This window comes from Chiloscyllium plagiosum, unplaced genomic scaffold (assembly GCF_037043375.1).
Source record: "Chiloscyllium plagiosum isolate Xiang-an unplaced genomic scaffold, Cpla_swu_hap1 HiC_scaffold_5, whole genome shotgun sequence".
In the NCBI taxonomy this organism is placed as follows: domain Eukaryota; kingdom Metazoa; phylum Chordata; class Chondrichthyes; order Orectolobiformes; family Hemiscylliidae; genus Chiloscyllium; species Chiloscyllium plagiosum.
The window spans coordinates 66712278-66734601 of record NW_028270143.1 but is presented as its reverse complement, the minus strand read 5'-3'; the positions used below and the strand labels follow the sequence as shown (position 1 = coordinate 66734601).

Sequence of the window (22324 nt, the reverse complement as noted above, 5' to 3'; positions counted from 1 at the left end):
TAAGGATTCCATAGGATATATAAGACAAAGAAGCAGTGCATTTGCCTGAACCAGTCTGTACCATTATTAATGCTTCACTTAAGCCAACTCTTATTTTCCTAATCCAAATCAATATTTGTAACTGTCTATTCACTTTCTCTTCACATGTCTGTCCAGTTTCTCCCCACTATACTATTCACTACATTTACTCTATGATACGACATTTCACATTCTTACCACAGTTTGGAGTAAAATATATTCTCCAGATTAGATTTCTTAATGAATTTCTTAGATTAGATTTTACTCTTCCCTTTAAGAGTTCTCTTTATCCAATCTGTAAAAGGTTTTCATAGAGCCATACAGTGCAAACCAAACGGTCCACGTAAATTTCTTTGTAAACTTTTTTCAATTAAGGAAAATGTCCTGTTTTCAGACGCCACTGGTTTTCAGGTAGCTGTCTCAATGATTGCCTCTGGTATTTCTTTATTGGATTCTTTAAAATGATGTGGGCGCAATCCACGTGAACTAGCAGCTTTGTCTTTGTTGACCTTGATTTATTTTATACATCCCTTTGTATTTTAAATGCAGTTATCTCACTGCTCATCATTCAAAGTTACATCTAATTATTCTGTCTCTCTAGTAAATAACTGAAGCAAAATAATTTAATATTTATGCCATCTATCATAACCTGTGGTATTATCCTACATATTCCTTAGTGGTCTCATTCTCATCGGATGTTTCCTTTTTTTCACTGATAGGCCTAGGAAATATTTAATTCTTTTGTTTTTTGTTTATTGATAATTTAATTTCATAGTTCCTTTTTGCCTTCCCACATTTTTGTCTTTTCTCCTAACCTCTTTGTGTTGTCTTCTGCACTCCCTGCTGTCTGTGTCTATGTCAAAAGTCTCATACGGTCCCTTATGTCTTTAATCACCCATGGAGTCTCATTAGTGTTGAGTTTGTTCTTTCCTTTTTAATGAAAAGCTTTCGGGAAGCAAATACAAACTACTGCAATAGGAGGCAAGGGTGGCTAAAAAGTCAGGGGGATAGTGTGAGGTGAATGGTGTGCCCGTTGAAATGTAGCATGATATTCTGTCTGCTGCAAGGAATGTAGCCCAAAGCCAATAATGTCAATATAGTGGTCAATTAAGACCATCTTGCATGTTATTGCTGACATTTTACTAGCAGTGGGCAGGCTGTCTGTCACAAGGATGACCACCGATTGAATCTTGTGATCCCTGTGCACCTCAGAGGAGTTTCCTCTTAAGTAAACCATCTTGTGACCCACAAAGGGGGCTCTAATGAGCCCAAAAAGGGGACCACTTTTGTGGCAAGACTCTTGTCCTGATCTTCCACACCACACCTTTGCCTCAGTCTGTTCTCTTTTTACAAGTAACTGTGAATTCAAATAATTTTTTTAAGATGGAAATGAATGAGTAAGCATATGGATGAATAGGTGAATGTTAGATTGTCTGAATGCAAGTGTAGGTGATGTAGGAAGGCAAGTGAGAAGGTGAACTGGCTAGGATTTAATTGGGTTCATGGGGTAGTCAGTGGGAGGGAGATAGGTTGATTTGGAGGAGTAGTTGGGTGGTTGCAGGATAGTTGAATGGGAAGTTAATTGAGTGGGGCTTTAGTCAGGTTGGGTGGGGAGAAATTGTTGAGGGTGTGTAGCTCGATCATCAGGTGGGACGCATAATGGGATTGAGCCCTGAGGGGGTGAGGGGATCGTCGAGATGGATTGGAAGGATGATGGGTGGTCTGAGATTAAAGTCATAGTCAAAGAGATGTACAGCATGGAAACAGACCCTTTGATCCAACTTGTCCATGCCAACCAGATATCCCAACCCAATTTAGTCCCACCTTCCAGCACCTGGCCCATATCTTTTAAATATTGCAATTGTACGAGCCTTCACCACTTCCTCTGGCAGCTCATTCTATACACGTACCACCCTCTGTGAAAAAGTTGACCCTTAGGTCTCTTTTATATCTTTCCCCTCTCACCATAAACCTATGCCCTCTAGTTCTGGATTCCCCCACCACAGGGAAAATACTTTGTCTATTTATTCTATCCATGCCTTTCTCATGATTTTAAAAACCTGTATAAGGTCATCCCTCAGCCTCTGCGCTCCAGGGAAAACAGTCTTAGCCTGTTCAGCCTCTCCCTATAGGTCAAATCCTCCATCCCTGGCAACATCCTTGTAAATCTTTTCTGGACCCTTTCAAGTTTTCACAATATCTTTCCGATAGGAAGGAGACCAGAATTGCACGCAATATTCCAACAGTGGCCAAACCAATATCCTGTCCAACCGCAACACTACCTCCTAACTCCTGTACTCAATACTCTGACCAATAAAGAAAAGCATACCAAATGTAATTGATTTGATTTATTTATTGTTATGTGTATTTTGTTGCAAAGAACAGTGACAAGTTATTACATAGTGTTGCCACTCTCCGGAACCATCTTAAAACATAGAAAATAAACCATACAATATAAATGCAGAAAATGAAGCAATCAAGAAAGTGTTCAACTTTACAGTCCTTCTTGTTAAGTGCTACATCACAGGCCATGGGCCTTGTGACCAGGCATGAGTTCCCTTCGCTGTGCCATCACCATTAGAATGAAAGTCACCACTCTTTGGCACTGTCTCACCTCAACCAACACCCTCGCCACTATGAGTTCTAAAGGGACCTCACCAATGCAGATGCCACCAATGCCGCCAGGTACTACACCAGCCCAATTCCGCCGCTGGCATGAGACTGCTTTCAGCCGAGCTCACTGATGCAGCTGCTGACGATGCCACTGAGTCTGCACTGGGCCCAAATACACTTCCTCCATGATTCTGCACCAGATGCAACTGCTGCCAGGAACACAAACCTGCCTCTACCGCAGCAAGCATAAGTCAGTGGTAGGACTGCTTCAATGATACAGAAGCTTCTGGGAATCCAAACTCACCTCTTACGCCGTCATTATGAATCCACGCTGCTGGGCCTACTCGAGTCTGCACTGCTGGGCCCACCTACCATCACCATGATTGAGCTCTTCAACAAGAGGTAAGTGAATAAGAGGAAAAAGAAAAGTGAGAAAAACAAAGAAAAAAAAAGAAAAGCAGACAAAGCGGATAATTGCTGGGCTCAGAATCCATACTCCATCTCCATCTTACCGGAAGTTGGATCAGGTCAGTGGTTTAATAAGTTTGGGTCAAGGATGTATCTGGTTGATTCAGTGATTAGTTGGATCTGGTCATTGGGCAGTTGGGAGGGTAGTTGGTGATAGGGAGATAGATGGTCAACTGAGAGGTACTCAGTTGAGATATCCTGGCTCATGACTGAATTTGCCCAGATATTAAACTATACAACATTTCCAGAGTTGGAATCCACTTAAGTTCCACATATCTGTCCCAAGTGTGTGCCCCGAGTTTGGTGTCAGATATATTTGTGGAGAGTACTTGGCAGCAGGAATCAGTCCGTTAAAAGTTTAAACTTCCTGAGCAATGTCAGTGCATGAGCATATATCATGCTTTCCACAGTGTCCTGATGTGAGGCTCCCAACTTAGCTGCCAATTCTGACAATCTGGAGACCAGAAGATTTGGGCTAACTTTTTTTAAATTTCAAAAATATACTTTATTCATAAAAATCATCTACAAGTACCTATAAAAATTCTAAGTCATATTTGTACAGTCTTTGTAGAGAGAAAATAAGAATAAAGCAATGGAATTTTCACATTTTTCTGCAGTGCAAAAACAGCATTTCCTATTCATGCAGGTACCAACTCATGTTCATCGTGAAGCACTGAGAGTGTCTGACTGCTAAACAAATCTTCGTTATAATTTGGCAGCAAGTCCCTGAATATTCCTCTTTCCCCAATGGACTATGGTGGTAGGTGCCCCAACCTAAGTACATCCTTCAGAATGTAGTCCTGAACCTTGGAATGTGCCAGTCTGTAACACTCCGTTGATCTCAACTCTTTACATTGGAAGACCAACAAGTTTGCAGCAGACCAAAGAGCATCTTTCACCGAGCCAATGAGTCTTTTAGGTGCAGGCAATGTTTATCTCAGTGTCAGAGCGGAGTCCTGCATCATGGAGCTGCTCAGGACAACCCTGGACAAGAACTACTTCATTTTTCTCTGCAAACATTGTCAAAATTGAAATCAAGTCATGGGATGCTTCTTTCCTTGAGGAGTGGCCAGAACGAGGATCTAGCTACCAAAGGAAATCTCACATTTCCGTTCATTTGCCATGCAAAATGTAATAATTTAAATAAACAATGTCAACTCCAGCTGCAGTTCACTGATAGGAATGTTTGGGCTATTACAAGATGGAGCTAAAAAGGTGCAAGAGATATGACGCAGAGAACTCGGTCAATATAAAACATGGGGAAATAGCCTGGTCTAAGTGTCAAATAATGCAATCAACAGGCAAAAATCAGGATATTTAGTGTGACTGTAAAATGCTAGAAACCCATTTACTTTGTTCTTGGCAGCTACTTATTCTACTATCTTCATTGAACAGGACTGCAACTACATACAATTAAAGTTTTTAACATTAAAAAGTTAATGATCCTTATATTTAGAAACAGACTTCTATGTGCCATTTCATTTATATTCTAATGTAAATGCAAGGATTTCAAGTGGAAATATCATCAATATATGAGAAAGAAGTGATGATATACAGTGAAGAACCATCTGTAGTCTTCAGTTAAACAAGGTCATGAGGAGGTTCAAAGTTCATACACAAAAAGTAAGGTTGTAATGAACAGCAAGATTACCAATGGTTCTTTCCCTCAAATACATTTATGTCCATTTACAGAAGGGCATTGCACCTTATCTGTGTACAATGAAATTTATATCTGAACCACTCAACACCATATTATGATCTTAATTAGAGCCAGATGAAAAGAATATTCAGCAGTTACCTCTGGCACAAGTTAGAGAGTAAACCTGCAATGTGGCAGATTGACCTGGAGCCAAGAAACATCAGCATTAATTTTCAACTCACAGCAAAACAACTCAAAACAAATTGACAGAAGAAGTGACAGCTCTTGGAAATTAAATTGGTCCCAGCTCCGTAATTGGTGAACTGGCTGGCTGTACTATAATGCTGTTTATTTACATCCCATTTCTGGTTCTCTTCTTCACACAACCAAGAAACTGAAGAAGGCCATTTGATCTGATATGAATGATACTTCGCCCTTACTTTATGAGGAAGGATTTTCAGCTATCAATCCAACATTTGAATCAATGTCTTTTTATCACACGTTAGAGATGAGCTTTCATGTTCATTTTCTGCAGTACTTCTAGCACATGAATAGTTTTCTTCTTGGTATTTAACAATGCATATGAATTTAGTTTTAGTTAGACATCTGCATCAGATGTATCTCAAGGTCCTCATCCAAATCGTGTCTGCACTTAGTGTCCATTGCAAATCCTTGATGAGCAGGCCAATTATTGGCCAGAATATACATTCAACATCAAATAAAGTTCAGAAATGTGTGGCTGCAAGTCACGAGGAGGGCCCCCAACACTGATAAATTAGCAGCCTCACCTTCAAAAATGGGAGCTGCTGAAAAAGGTAGAAAAGGGGCAAGGTGTCTAAAAAGACATTTCAAACAATTTAAAGTAAAAAGAAGCCACAGCTGCCAAGATGTCATCATGGAGGGAAAACACTTTCACAATGCAGTCATGGCTATTTTGATATCACAAGCAGGGGACAGTGGGGAGTGGGAAAACTATACATAGCTTGCTGTTTATTGAATATGCTGCCTCCAAACGTCATCCAGGATTTGGTCTGAGCAGGAGGCTCAATTACTGATGGAAAAGTTCTGCTGTTACCTGCACAATGGCCTCACTAGACCCATGAAGGGATTTTGCTGATACTTAGCCCAACCATAAATGTTTAAATATAACCAAGAGGTGGATATGTACCAGAAAACCGGTATATTGGCCAGCAGGGAAATTTTCAGGTCAGCTTGCTGTTGCACAAGATGGTTGACCAAAACATATTAACTGAGGAACATTTGTAAAGTACAATTCAAATATGTCAGGTCACACTGTGCAATACAGATAAGAATATTTAATTGCTGTATTTGGTTAAATATAGTCCATGTTACTTTAAAACAACTCCACTTAAATTACATTTATAGTACATTAATATTCCCTGAAAAGCTCAAGCTTTTTTACACTGGTCCCAATCCCTTTGTGTGCTATGACAGTAGGGTTGAATGCTGGTCTTTTGCTATTGATTCATTGAGGCAAATTTCCCAAACTTTAGACTGTCCTTCAGCATGCAGTCCTGCACTTTAGAAAGTACTAGTCTGCAAAAGTCAATTGCTGACAGCTCCTTGCTAAATCAGAAAATAAGAAATTACCACAAACTAATGTAGCATTTTCTGACCAGTACCCAAACTGAATTAGAATAGAACATTCTTTTGGACAATGTATGATACGTGTGCCCAACATGGTGTAATGAAACATAAAGCTAGTTCTTTATCCTGCTGTAGCTAAATCTATACAAAGCTGCAGATCCTATTAGATGTCACCTGAAATATTCAGGACGTTAATTACACATACCTGTACATATATGCCAGAGGAGCTGACTATACCAGTGGTACCATTCGAGAAAGTGATAAGCATTTTCCATCGCCCATACCTCCATCTTAGAGGTACTCAGTCCATTTGTATAATAGCAACCAGTAATTATTTTAAACTAAGGGTTACACAATATCCATACAGACACAGCTAATATCAATTGTTCATTTAGTCTAATTCCTGCAGATTGGATGCAAGCCACCCACAGTGGCACAGTTTTGTTTGAAGGACAAATAATTGCTACTTTGTGTTCTAGACTCATATTAAAAAAAGCATTAGTCAGCAGCTTTAAACAGACGCATGCAGAAGGATATCTGGAAGAAGCATATGACTATGAACAGGTTAGGCAACTTATTGGAATAAAACACTGACAAAGGCTTAATGGGCTGAATGATCTAGTTCTACATAATACAATTTTGTGTTCTCTTCCCCAGAATTGGCTAATCTAGTACATCAGTTTGACCATTTGATATATGCTGCTGCTAATTTTAATTCAATCCTTGCCCAGCAAGAACGATGTTAAAATCATCTGATAACCTTTACTGGTTTGCAACTGCACCATCCAGTGACATTTGATATTCACCAGTTTTGAAGTTGACTCTATAACTAGGGCAGCACTTATTTCCCATCCCTAATTGACCAGAAGGCAGTTATGAATCCATCGCATTGCTGTATCCAGAATCACATCTATGTCTGATCAGATAAGGATGATAGATTTCCTTCCCTTAACATCAGTGAACCAGATGGGTTTTTAACACCAAAAGACAGTGATTGCATAGCCATTATTAAGCCAGCTTTTAAAAAATAAATTTCACCATCTGCCATGGTTGAAATCAGACGCATATCTCCAAAACAGCCTGTGGTTCCAGATTACTGATCCAGTGGACATTACAGAGCTGAGACAGAGCTTAATGTAAGTCATAGACTCGAGCCTCAGTTATGTAATTGGCACCACAATAACCTTTTAATTTATGCATTCTGCTGCCCGACTCATTTATACCTATCTCGACACTGTCCTATCCCTAGTCCAGGAACTCCCCACATACGTTCGAAACACCACCCACACCCTCCACCTCCTCCAAGACTTCCGTTTCCCCGGCCCTCAATGCCTCATCTTCATTATGGATATCCAATCCCTCTACATCTCCATCCGCCATGACCAGGGCCTCCAAGTCCTCCGTTTTTCTCCTCTCCCATTGTCCCCAACAGTACCCTTCCACCGATACTCTCATTTGTTTGGCCGAACTGGTCCTCACCCTTAACAATTTCTCCTTCGAATCCTCCCACTTCCTCCAGACCGAAGGGGTAGCCATGGGCACCTGTATGGGCCCCAGCTATGCTTGTCTCTTTGTTGGCTACGTAGAACAATCCATCTTCCGTAATTACACTGGCACCACTCCCCACCTCTTCCTCCACTACATTGATGACTGCATTGGCGCCACCTTGTGCTCCCGCGAAGAGGTTGAGCAATTTATCAACTTCACCAACACATTCCACCCTGACCTTAAATTTATCTGGACCATCTCTGACACCTCCCTCCCCTTCCTGGACCTCTCCATCTCCATTAATGACGACCGACTTGACACCGACATTTTTTACAAACCCACAGACTCCCACAGCTACCTGGATTACACCTCTTCCCACCCTACCTTCTGCATAAATGTCATCCCGTATTCCCAATTCCTCCACCTCCGCCGTATCTGCTCCCAGGAGGACCAGTTCCACCACAGAACACAGACCAGATGGCCTCCTCCTTTAGAGACCGCAATTTCCCTTCCCAAGTGGTTAAAGATGCCCTCCAACACATCTCGTCCACATCCCGTACCTCTGCCCTCAGACTCCACCCCTCCAATCATAACAAGGACAGAATACCCCTGGTGCTCACCTTCCACCCTACCAACCTTCGCATAAAACAAATCATCCACTGACATTTCTGCCACCTCCAAACGGACCCCACCACCAGGGAAATATATTCCTCTCCACCCCTTTCCGCCTTCCGCAAAGACCGTTCCCTCCATGACTACCTGGTAAGGTTCACGCCCCCCCCTACAACCCACCCTCCCGTCCTGGCACCTTCCCCTGCCACCGCAGGAATTGCAAAACCTGCACCCACACCTCCTCCCTCACCTCCATCCAAGGCCCTAAAGGAGCTTTCCACATCCATCAAAGTTTTACCTGCACAACCACCAATATCATTTATTGTATCCGTTGCTCCCGATGCAGTCTCCTCTACATTGGGGAGACTGGATGCCTCCTAGCAGAGCGCTTTAGGGAACACTTCTGGGACACCCACACTAATCAACCACACCATCCTGTGGCCCAACATTTCAACTCCCCCTCCCACTCAGCCGAGGACATGGAGGTCCTGGGCCTCCTTCACCACCGCTCCCTCACCTCCCGACACCTGGAGGAAGAACGCCTCATCGGAACACTTCAACCCCAGGGCATCAATGTGGACTTCAACAGTTTCCTCATTTCCCCTTCCCCCACCCCAGTTCCAAACTTCCAGCTCAGCACTGTCCCCATGACTTGTCCTACCTGCCTATCTTCTTTTCCACCTATCCACTCCACCCTCCTCCCTGACCTATCACCTTCATCCCCTCCCCCACTCACCTATTGTACTCTACGCCACTTTCTCCTCATCCCCACCCTCCTCTCATTTATCTCTCCACCCTTCAGGCACTCTGCCTGTATTCCTGAAGGGCTTTTGCCCAAAACGTCGATTTTACTGCTCCTCGGATGCTGCCTGAACTGCTGTGCTCTTCCAGCAACACTAATCCAGAATCTGGTTTCCAGCATCTGTAGTCATTGTTTTTACCTTATGCATTTAGAAGACTCATCCACAACACAAAACAAGCAGGCAACTTAACCATTGTGACAAGTCCATAGACTAGCCAAGAAAGCCAAGGGAAGATTGGAAAATATTTTTATAGACCATAAGACCACACAATATAGGAGCAGAATTAGGCCATTCAGCCTATTGAGTTTGCTCCTCTATCATAGCAGGTATGTTTCTCAATCTTATTCTCCTGCCTTCTCCCTGCAACCCTTGACCCCCTTACTAATTGTGACCTTATTTATCTCTGTCTTAAAATATACTCAATGACTTGACCTTCTCAGCCTTTTGCAGCTCCCATTTCCCCTGGCACATTTGTGCCTTTTCCTGTCAACCCAATTCTTTTGTGCCTCCCCAGTCTCCTCATGGCTCTCAGCCTCGTTACAGAACCCTTTTCTCCTTCCAGCACCTTTAAAGAACATTTGTCTTACCCCACTAGCATTATGGTCTCTGTCTGCCCCCAACCCTCTTGTTGCTTCACTGTCTTCCTCATCTGCCCACTCACATCCCTTTGCAGTCCCCATCTCGCCACTTCTGTCCATTTGCGCCTCCAATTCTGTCTTCCCCCAACTCTCTTTTCTCCCCATCCCATTGCCCCTGAACTCTCCATTCCCTCTCCTGGCATTGTCAAAAAGGCTGCTTGCAGCCAATGCAATGTCCCATCCTGGCCTTGGAAAATGAAAACCGATTCCTGGATCTCAGCCTCCCCAGCTCTCTCTCCCAGCCTTAGTCTCCCCTTCCAGTCTTTGACCTCCTGCCCTAGACCTTAGCCTCCCATCCCAGGCTCAGTTTCACCAGTTCCCACTCTTGGACCTCAGCTGTCCAGACTTCAGCTCCCCAACTCCCACGCATGGACTTGGCCCTCAGGTCTCCCATTCCCCAAGCAACTCCCTAACTGCTGACAGTGACTTTACCTAACTGTTCACTGCTCCTCCAATCACAGACTTGTGATTTCCTGTTTTTGTTATAATAGGTCCGCTAGTGTGTATGCATGTATCAGTAACAAATGTGGGACAGAATCAACCTGTGATTGGAGAAGAGATTTCCTCACTGTTTATCTCCATTCTATTTATGGTGTGCCTTTTCTTCCATTGGTCACCCCATGAGTGGATTTTCCAGTGTGATTTGAGGACTTTCAGAGAATTTAAGATATTGGAGATGAAGATTAGAAATTGGACGAAGTTCTGTAAACTTAGCCAGATGCCTATAAATAATTGCGCATGTAGAAGGATTCATAGCATGAAGCCACAGTTGGAAGATAAAGTTGAAAAATACATTAATGAATATCACGAAAATGATTTCTCAATTTTTTGAGGTTCATCTGAATCTTTGCTCTGAAACAAGCACAAAAAAAACCTAGGCATTGCAGATTCAAAAGCAAACAGAAAATTAATTAAATTAGGAAACAAAAATCTTCTGTAAAGATTTATTCAATTCACTCATTTCTTTTACCACACAGGAAAATTATCACTACTACTTAACAGCAACACATGTACTGAACATGAATTATAATCCCTCACATTTCACTTTGTCTTCCGAACCAAATAACTCATTCTAATTTGCTTGAATCACATCATCTTCATCGTCGTTCATACCATTAATGGCCTTATAAGACCACAAATAATCAAGTGCATTGGATATCCCATATTTCTTTAATGATTTAATGTCAATCCTCAATCTAATTTCATATCAGGCATCTACAACTTATTTACACAGAACTGTTAATATCAGGGCCAGTATGTCACATCCCTAGTTGAATGTCTTCTCTAATCATCCATTCGTTCCACTCATTTGTCATGCTATCCTTAAGAGAAATCCAATGGTTGAACAAGGCTGGTTAGACAATCACTGCAATACCGCTGTTTTATAATCTAACTTCAGCAATGAGGTCTCTTCTGAACATGTCCCATTTCTTTACTTAATCTTCTCAATCAGAAGCTCAAAACCACTTTCATTCATTCATCCTTTACTAAATAAAATAAGGAAATTTTATTTTATGTCTATCTCCGTGGAGATTATTATTTATTTATAGTTCAAAATTTAGTATTCAAATTCTTGTAGCTTGTTTGTGTTAGTTTTGTGGGTTGGGTAGTTGAGAACTGTTTCTGACCTGTCAGAGTTGTGATAGGGAGGGGACGTGGATGTAGAAAGAGTGGAGCTGGAAAAAGTACAGCAGGTCAAGCAGCATGAGAGGAGAAGGAGAGTTGACATTTCAGGTCCTAATGAAAGGTTCTAGCCTGAAATGTCGACTCCCCTTCTCCTCTGATGTTGTTTGATCTGTGCTTTTTCCAGCTCCACTCTTTATCCACTCTTGCTCTCCAGCATCTGCAGTTCTCACTATCTCTAGCACAGGATGGATTTCAACCTCTCTAAAAATGTTACTCATTTGAAAGTCAACCCGCTACATTTTGACTAAATGTTTAGTCTTAGAAAGTTGAATTTTCACAGAAGTTTATATGGGATTTGGCAAAGATATTATAGAGGAAAGCATGTGCTGCAAAGTGCAGCATTGAACCTGGATACCTTAGATTCATCAACTCCAGTTTTGATGATCTGAGAATATTTGTCATGCTGCTGTCACTTTTGTCTTTCTCTGGCAGACTTATTATTTTTTGTTCTAAATGCTCTCGTTTGGTGTTTTAGAAATCTTTTTGCTTATTTTTATTTGTCGATTTTATTCACAATGACTTTTATTAGTTCTTATGACAAAATAATTTTAAATTAAGCATTAGCAATTTTAACAAGAAATTCATTTTCCATTTTTTTCTGACATTCTATAACATTGAAACTTTATGGTATATTGTGGAAATGATTTAAAATTCTTTATGTGGGAACCCCTTGATTATATTACAATTCCGAGGGATCTCCTATCTCTACTTTCAAAGATTTTTTGTTAGTTATCCAAAGAAAACTAGTACCATTATTGCCAAAAATGTAATTTTCAGCACCACAGTAATTAAATATAATGATGAATGGAGAAAGACCAGATGAATTTGAAACCCATCAACAGCCCATTGCAGGCCTAAGTTTGAAAATGCAATTAACTATAGCAAAGAGAAAGAAACCTCTATTTAAATTGCTCATCAGATTTTTTTTGTTGATAGGTCAAAATAGTATCATTAATTATTTTGTAATGAAAGTTATTGAAGCCATTACACATTTTTCAGGGATGTCATGTTAGTGTTGACCCACTGTAATTTGATACTCTTTGATTGTGTGAGTGGCAGACATGTTTGTGAAACTTTAAGTAGTGTGTTATTGTATATTGACTTTTCTTTTCCTATTGATTCCAGACATATGCCTTACAACAATATAACAGTTTTTTTATCATACTAATCAAATTATCTGTTACTCAAATAACATCTCAAAAATCGCAATTATATGCGCATTCTATTAGATTCTGACCCAGTTCAGAGGAGATCTTATCTTTTCAGAAAGTAATTCTTCTCTTCCAACACTTACACACACAGTTTTTATTCCTTTCAGTTCAGCTTGGTCCTCGTTTATCTCTAAACAATTTAAGCTAGTCTCCTTTTTCCACTCCCTTAGTTCAGGTTGGCACTGTTGTCAGAGATATCCACAGCACTTGATTGTGCTCAGATCTTATTTGCTGCTACCACCCCTTCTTGTAATACTAGACTACAGGGATTACTAGTATTAAATGGTGATGGATTAACCACTAATATATTTTTGGCAGAAGAGGCACATACTTAAGTAACAAAAGGTAATTTATTACATAATAGTAAGATAACAGTTTACATTAGTTTAAGACTCACTTCCTGACATTACCACTAGGTAAGAGACATTGTTACCTCCTAATACACGGAAGTAGATTTATGATACTTGGCAGCAAGCTGTAGAATTGAATAACATCAAATCAGAAGAATGAATTAGAATCAACTAACTCCACCAAGAGATAGTCTAAAAACACTTTTCTGTTCCATTTCTGGTGCACATATTCTTTTTTTTTCAGCTAATCCCAGTTGATACTGATAATCTCTTCCACTGACACTCCAATGCTCTATTCTCAGATTCACGCTTCTCACCCAAAATCCAGCTTCTGCCACCTCGCATTCTCCTTCATTGCCATATATTTTCTTTGTCATCCATTTCCTAACACACATTTTCCCATTGTTCTGCTCCTTGCTGCTATCCATTTACCTGTTTTAACATCCATTTCTTTCCTTTAATGGTTGATACTCGTTATTTGGTGAAGTTCCCTCCCTTTCCTGTGGCAAACCACAGTCCTGGGCACCTTGTTGTTTATAGTGTATGTTAGTGATCTAGGTATGAATGGAAGTGGCGTGATCAATAAGCTTACTAATCATCTGAAAAAAATAGTGAGATGAATGGTGAGGAAGAAAGCTTTAGACTACGAGACAATATAGATGGGCTGGTCAGATGAGCTGAACAGTAGCAAATGGAATTTAATTCTCAAAACTGTAAAGTGATGCAATTTGAGGGTACTAACAGACATGACAGTACATGTTGAATGTTAAGACCCTAGGAAGTGCAGAAAAGATCCTTAAAGACAGTAGGTCAAGTAGATAAGTTAGGTAAGGCGGCAAATGTGGTACATGTAAGATGTAGCTGTATATAATGTTAGTTTATCCACAGCTGGAATATTGAATGCAGTTCTGGTCGCCACATAATAGAAAGGATATAATTACACTTGAAAGGACACAGAAGAGATTTACCAGTCTGGACTAGAGTGATTCAGCTGTGAAGAGAGACTAGATAGTATCATTAAATTGCTGGAAAAACTTTTGTCCTGGGCAGTGGAGTCAGTAACCAGGAGACACAATTTTAAGGCAAGGAGCAGGAAATTGAGGGGTTTGAGGAAATCTTTTCATCTAGAGTTATCTGAGACTCGCTGTCTAAAAGGCTGGTAGTGGCAGAAACCCTGAAGACATTTATGAAATATTTAGAGGAGTTCTTAACATTTGGAAAGGTGCACAAGAAGTCCAAAGCAAGAAATTTTCGTTAAATAAATCCTTAGAAGGCATAGAGATTACGGTTTGTGGAAAGTTATGAAATTATCATTTATTTCCGATTTGAAGAACGTTAACAACTTCATAACCACCTTCCTAACCCATGATTTTTTATCTAAGTTCAGATGCATGGTACACTTCCATTTGCAAATGCTCCTCCAAAACACATTCTGACTTCAACGTCTTTTTGTTTGTTTGTGTTGCCTTCACAGACTAATATCCATATTCCATTTTTTTTATTATTCGTGAAGGTGGTTAACTGTGCCACAATAACCAGATAATCTGTTTTGTAATGTTCAGGGTTAAATGTTGGCCCAGAAATCAGAAAAGACTCCCTGCTCTGCATCAAATTAGTGCCATTCGATCTTTTACACCGAATTGAACATGAGATAAGGCACTGACTAATCCAAACGACGACGCCTCCTGTTTTAAAGTGTCAGCTTTGGTCTTTAAGGTGGCTCACAGCCATCTTCTCAAAGACAATAACAATCCGGGGTTTTGCCTCAGGTCTCACTAAATAATTGTTGAACAAAAAAATTGTAATTGAGTACCCATTTGCATCCTGTCATTTGCCTTTTTTCCGCTCACAGTGAACCGCTGTTGGACTGAGCTGCGATTATTCACTTCCACTTTGACGCGGAGACAGCTGCGCTCAGCTCGACCGTTGGTCGGGGACGCGGAGCGCGGCCCCGAGCGGCTGGAACCTGTGATTGGACAATAACGGGGAAGCTCGCCCCCGCAGCTGCGCTCGGGGCTCCGCTCGTTGGCGATGGCAAGTCGCTGAACTGGTCCCGCAGCTCTCAGCAGTAGCACCATGTTCCGGAGACCCAGGCCGAGCTCGGTGATCAGCTGTTTGATCCTTTTGTACTTCGAGGTGAGGATTAGTCGTGGATCCCACCCGGGAGAGGACAGATAAACTGAGCTCGAGGATCCCGAACTTTGAAATCCTGGGGCCGTTAACCGGTGTTGTTTTGGCGGGGGGGTTGGGGGGTGTTGCCCGGGCTAATGTCTGGGGGGTGTTGCCCGGGCTAATGTCTGGGGGGTGTTGCCCGGGCTAATGTCTGGGGATGAGGGCAGCCCGGGGCTAAAATCTGGAGATTGGGGGATGGGTGCCCGGGCTATGCTCTGGGGCGGGGTATGGTATGTCAGGGTTGTGCCTGGGGAAGGCGGAGGTGTTGCTGGTGTTTCTGTGGGTATTGCTCTAAGGAGGGATGGTAGTGTGTCCGGGCTATCCTCTGGGGCAGGGTGGTAGTGTACCCGGGCTATCCTCTGGGGCAGGGTGGCAGTGTGCCCAGGCTATGTCCTGGGGTGGGGTAGTAGTGTGCCTGGGCTATACCCTGATGCAGGATGGTGCCTGGGCTATGCCATGGGGCAGGGAGGTAGTGTGCCTGGGCTATGCCCTGTGGTGGGGTGGTAGTGTGCCTGGGCTATGGTCTGGGGCAGGGTGATAATGTGCCTGGGCTATATCCTGGAGCTGGATGGTAGTGTGCCTGGGTTATCCTCTGGGGCAGGATGGTAGTGTGCCTAGGCTATATCCCTGGGGCAGGGTGGTAGTGTGCCTAGGCTATACCCTAGGGCTGGATGGTAGTGTGCCTGGGCTATCCTCTGGGGCAGGGATTGTAATGTGCCTGGGCTATCCTCTGGGGCAGGGATTGTAATGTGCCTGGGCTATGGTCTGGGCCAGGGTGATAATGTGCCTGGGCTATGGTCTGGGCCAGGGTGATAATGTGCCTGGGCTATACCCTGGGGCAGGGTCGTAGTGTACCTGGGCTATATCCCTGGGGCAGGGTGGTAGTGTGCCTGGGCTATATCCCTGGGGCAGGGTGGTAGTGTGCCTGGGCTATATCCCTGGGGCAGGGTGGTAGTGTGCCTGGGCTATATCCCTGGGGCAGGGTGGTAGTGTGCCTGGGCTATATCCCTGGGGCAGGGTGGTAGTGTGCCTGGGCTATATCCCTGGGGCAGGGTGGTAGTGTGCCTGGGCTATATCCCTGGGGCAGGGTGGTAGTGTGCCTGGGCTATATCCCTGGGGCAGGGTGGTAGTGTGCCTGGGCTATATCCCTGGGGCAGGGTGGTAGTGTGCCTGGGCTATATCCCTGGGGCAGGGTGGTAGTGTGCCTGGGCTATATCCCTGGGGCAGGGTGGTGGTGTGCCTGGGCTATATCCCTGGGGCAGGCTATGCCTTGGGGCAGGGTGGTAGTGTACCCAGGCTATGCCCTGGGGTGGGAGGGTAGTGTGCCTGGGCTATGTCGTGGGGTGGGGATAGTGTGTGTATCTGAGCTATCCTCTGAGGAGTGATGGTAGTGTGCCTGGGCTATGCTCTGGGGCAGGGTGGTAGTGTGCCCGGGCACACTGCTTTGGGGCAGGGTATCGTGTGTGTGTGTCCGGGCTATGCTCTGAGGAGGGATGGTACTGTGCCCAGGCTGTGCTCTTGGGTTGGATGGTTGTGTGTCTGGGCTATGCCCTGGGCAGGGTGGTAGTGTGCCCGGGCTATGGTCTGAGGTGGGGTGGTATTATGCCTGTGCTATGCCCTCGGGGGGGGTGTGTGCCAGAGTTATGCTTCGGGGGAGTAAGGGCGTAGAAGGTGAATGTTCTGAACATGGGTGGAGATGCCCATGTTGGCCCAGGCGTAACTTGAGCCATTCTGAACTGACTCAGACCATTGCCGCCATTAGAGCTGGCAGATCAGAGGGAAGGTGAACGAGCACTGTCCACTTGCATTTGAACCTAAAATGCACTCACTGTGCAAACAATTGTGCTAGATAAACTCCGGTAGGTGCCGTTTCTCAATAGTCTCCTCCTTTATTTCCCGCTTTCGGAATGCTGTTCTGTGAAGTCAGAAGGTTTAGGAAAAGATTTATAGATGGTGATGAGTTAAGTGATTAACTGTCTTAACCTTCATAGTCAGAGTCAAAATCTCTTCTTTTTAAATAGTTCAAGTACTGTCAATATGTATGTTTCTTGAATTTTATGGTACAGGCTTCATTAATACAGTTTTATGTGGAAGTTATCCAATGTCGCCATGAACCACGGAAACCCATCTCCTAACGGGTTTGGGTTCACCTTGACTGTATTCCCTGGAATATTGAGTGATAATCTAATTTGAAGTTCTTAAAATTTTAATATATTGAAGAGAATCTAGCTCTTCAATTAGACAGCTGTTTGATTATGTAAACTGTAAATTATGTACACTGATCATAGGGCAAAAGGTTAAGCTATAATTTATTCTTCAAACATACAACTCCACCCCTTAAAACATGACTACAAATAGGTATTTAAGATCCTGTGTAATTGCAGTAGGTTGGACAGAAACTTTCCTTGTCTGGTCTTTGTAAAAGTTGGCACCCCCTTCATATCTTGAAAGATATGTTTTTAGGGAAGTTCTTGTATGTATGGTTGTCATGTTTTCCATTCATTTCCTTTTTTTATAACATTGCTTAAAACTGACTTCTTGTGACCAAGCTTTTCGTCATCTAACTTGATGTCTGCTTGCAAGTCTCATGGTCATACTCTGTTTTCTTATGCTGTTGTGGTGTCTATATATTAATTAAGTTAAGGTGCTTTATAGATATGTTTTTTGGCCACCAGTAATTGGAATTAATTATTAAAACATACTGTGAAGTAAATCTTAGGATTTCCTAGTTGGTATGGGTCAGATAGTTGTTTTAATCCCTTGAACCATGAGGCAGTTTTGAAACTATTTTTTTCCTAAATAGATAGACATGTGTTTACAATTTTTAAAAAATCCTCATTTTGAGGGTGCCTCAAAGACAAAATATGCTGAGACAGCTGACACCCAAGACCTATGGTTCACTTTGGAGAACTGTGGTTAGCAAATGGAAAAGCATCATGGTTCATGCTTTTGGTTAGTATTCAGTGACAACTGTTGCAAGTATGCAAGAGCAGACTTCCAACAATGTACTCCATAAGCAGGCTTTTGGGAATCTTATATTTATAATGGCTACTTTAGAGCTTTCACAGTATTGCTATTGTTCATCTTCTGGTGGCAGAGAACGATTTGTTTAAGACACTTTGCTGAGTTTCAGGAAATCATCTTGTAGATTATGTGTCCTTCCTTACCCAAGTGGTTGTCGAGGATGGATATTGAATACATTTTTAAGGTCCTCTGATCAAATGAACTGCTTTGACCTTTGAGTTTTGCTACTCATGTAACTAAGCAAGTTTGTGGTCATTCTGATCCATCTTTGAATTGTAGAAGTCCAGAGTTGAGCTGCTTTGTTCTTTGAGCTGCAGTAGTGCCTAGATTCTGGTCATTAAATTCCAAATACCAGAGGTAATTTTCAATATTGGTGCCATTGAAGTTTAGGGGAAATGAATGAGTTTGCTTTTGTTCAAGATTGTGTGCTTTTACTGCCACCGACCAAATTGTCTGCCCAAGATGGCTGTTATTCTCGAATTATATCAGAGCTTAAAGAGTTAAATTATGAAGGCAGATTGAATAATGACTGTATTCCCTGGAATATTGAGTGATAATCTAATTTGAGGTTCTTAATATTTTAAGATATGATAAGATGAAGTTAGAGAAGTTATTTGTTCTGTGTAGTTGTGTAGTAATCAAGAACAAATGGACATCATTCTAAAATTAGTTAGGCCATTTAGGAGTGAAGTTAGAATGTAATTTTTCATAAAGCAAATAGGAATTTGCGATTCCCTCCACAAAGGATTGCTGATTGTCAAGATAGATTTTTGAGAGGCAAGAATCTGGATGGAATCAGAGCAAAGCTAGAAAGATGGTATTGCAGAATTGTATGAGGGGCTAAAGGTCTATTGCTGTTCCATATGTTCCCAGTATTGATGTTTGCTGGTGTGGTCCATTTTATTATTGTAGTCTTGAATGGAGTTCAACACCTAAAGTCATCAATGAACAATCCTAATCACATAACAACCACCACAAGAACCATCAGAAGGTTGTATGGTTTAGTTGGAAACTCCTGTAGAAATGATCAGGCTGTAATTTTTAACTTCCAGTAACAATAATCCTTCTTTGTGGGTTGTGATTCTAGCTGTTGAAGTGTGTTGCTGTCTATCTCTAATGACTTTAATTTTCTTTCCATTCTTTGCTGCCTTACTTGATCGAATGTTGTTTTGGTTGCATATCTTTCCTCAGATATTGAGTTTTACCTTCATATCTAAATCAATAACATGGTAAGATTTGTAGTCAAGTGCTACTGCTGGAAGCCAAACTGAGCATTGAAGAGTAGATTTTTTTCATAAATTTGTGTTGCTAAAGGCAGTTGATGAATGCTTCCATCACTTTGCTGTTTGGGGAAAAGAACTTTTTGATCTTGTTAGGTTTTAATTATTTTTTAGATACAACTATCTGGACTACATTCCACATTGTTGGTGAGGTAGCGATGTCATAGCACTATTGAAACAAATTCTTGCTTGGTCTTCAACTGGACAGTTTTCAGGGCCCATGGCCTCCAATGTCCATTGCGTTCAGCTACTTAATGTCATAAAGTAAATCCAGTTGACTTATTGCCGTCATTTATGATGGACATCCTTGAAAAGGCTTTGTTGGATCACCTGTCTCATATATTTGTCTGCAGATGTAAAATCAATAATTCAAGCATAGCAAGGCCGATGATCTGCCTGAACTGCTAATATGATCTGAGCTGTCCACTGAATTACTGGGGAACAGTGATGGATAAGAGCCCAAAAACACTAGTTTCAACCGTACTGGCAATGAAAAAGTTGTGGGGTCAGGGAAATAATTAGTCAGTTTCCTGCTTTTGACAGCATAGCTATCTAACAATTCTTGATGGAAGTGAAAGATGTCCATTATATGAGCTTCACAGGAGGCTCCCAAGCACTGAGGATGTCACCTAGACAGGGGACGAAACGTTTGCAACAAAAACTTCCAGCTCGGCGAACAGAAACACAGCAACGAGCACCCGAGCTACAAATCTTCTCACAAACTTTGAATTATATGATGTCTGTACCACTATCTGTATCATCAAATAAACCAGTGAAATTTTCCCAAAAGTAAATCAGTCTTCAAAGGATCCTGAAGGTAGGGTAAATGATAACTAGAAAGTTAAAAATCACACAACACCAGGTTATAATCCATTAGGTTTATTTGGAAGTACTAGCTTTCTGATGAAAGTTAGAAAGATGAAAACTAGTTACCTGATGAAGGAGCAGTGCTTTGAAAGCTAGTACTTCCAAATAAACCTGTTGGACTATAACCTGGTGTTGTGTGGTTTTAACCTTGTCCACCCCAGTCCAACCACTAGCACCTCCACATAATAAATAGAAAGTTCCAGTTGTAATTTGATTATTAGCACTTTGGACTCATTTTAGACTAAAGAGTGGAAATACATGGAACAAATACTCACTAAAGTAACTTTGAGATCATGGACAGGATTTCACGGTCACAGGAATGTGCTGGCAGATGGCAAGCTGGTTTGAAGTGTGTCTACTTCAATGCCAGAAGTATCCGAAATAAGGTAGGTGAGCTTGCAGCATGCATAGGTACCTGGGACTTCAATGTTGTGGCCATCTCGGAGACATGGATAAAGCAGCATCAGGAATGGATGTTGCAGGTTCCAGGATTTAGATCTTGCATTAAGAGCAGGGAAGGTGGTAAAAGAGGGGAAGTGTGGCCTTGTTAATCAAGGACAGTATAACGATAGTTGAAAGAACTTTTGATGAGCACTCGTCTACTGAGGTGGTATGGGCTGAGGTTTGAAACAGGAAAGGAGAGGTCACGCTGCTGGGAGTTTTTTACAGGCCTCCGCAGAGTTCCAGAGATGTAGAGGAGAGGATCAGCAAAATGATTCTGGGTAGGAGTGGTCACTATGGGGGAACTTCAACTTCCCAACATTGACCGGAAATGCTATAACTCTAGTACATTGAATGGATCAGTTTTTGTCCAATATGTGCACGAGGGTTTCCTGACATAGTGTGTTGAAGGACCGACAAGAGGGGAGGCCACAATGGATCTGGTGCTTGATAATGAACCAGGCCAAGCATTTGATTTAGTTGTAGGTGAGCACTTTGGAGAGAGAGAGGCCGTAATTCGGTTACGTTTAGTTTACGATGGAAAAGGATAGGTACATGCCACAGGGCAAGAATTATAGATGGGGGAAGGGCAATTACAGTGCGATTAGGTAGGACTTAGGATTCTTAGAATGGGGAACCAAAATGCAGGAGATGGGCACAATCGAAATATGGAACTGGTTAAAGGAACAGATATTGCATGTCCTTGATAGGTATGTCTCTGTCAGGCAGGGAGGAAGTGATAAGTGGAAGAAGGAGGCTTATGTGACGTTGGGACGGGATGGTTCAGATGAGGCAATGGAGAGTTACAGATTAGCTAGGAAGGATTTAAAGAGAGAGTTAAGAAGAGCAATGAGAGGACGTAGCAGTCTTTTGCAGGTAGAATTAAGGAGAACCCGAAAGCTTTTTATAGGTATGTGAGGAATAAAAGGATAACTAGGGTAGGAATCGGGCCAGTCAAAGACAGAAGTGGGATGTTGTGTGTGGACCCTGTGGAAATCTGAGAGCTGCTAAATGAATATTTCTCATTGGTTTTCACTCAGGAAAAGGCGAACATTGTAGAGGAGAACGTGATATAGGATATTAGACTAGAAATGATCGACATTAGTAAGGAGGAGGTGTTATCAATTCTAGAAGGAGTGAAAGTAGATAAGTCCCCTGGGCCAGATGGGATTTATCTGAGGATTCTCTTGGAAGCTAGGAAGGCGATGTTGGTGCCTTTTGCCTTGATCTTTGAATTGTCATTGTCTACAGGTTTAGTACCAGAGGCCTGGAGGATTGCAAATGTTGTGCCTTTGTTCGAGAAGGGCAGTAGAGATGATCCAGGTAATTATAGACCAGTAAGCCTTACGTCTGGTTGTAGGAAAAGTTTTGGAAAGGATTAGAAGAGACAGGATTTATAATCATCA

The 22324-nt window shown here is 42.1% G+C and overlaps 2 protein-coding genes across 2 annotated transcripts in view; both read left to right on the top strand.

Moving 5' to 3' along the window:
• blvra (biliverdin reductase A) overlaps nucleotides 1-15120 on the top strand; it is a 69621-nt gene extending 54501 nt beyond the window's left edge. Inside the window, exon 9 of the mRNA XM_087987242.1 lies at nucleotides 14987-15120. The gene's annotated coding sequence lies outside the window, so the exon portion shown is untranslated. The remainder of the gene's footprint in view (nucleotides 1-14986) is intronic.
• Nucleotides 15118-22324, top strand: part of vopp1b (VOPP1 WW domain binding protein b) — a 74544-nt gene continuing 67337 nt past the window's right edge. The window contains exon 1 of the mRNA XM_043690149.2: nucleotides 15118-15270. Within this exon, the coding sequence (XP_043546084.1) occupies nucleotides 15211-15270 (60 nt within the window). The 5' untranslated portion in view covers nucleotides 15118-15210. The remainder of the gene's footprint in view (nucleotides 15271-22324) is intronic.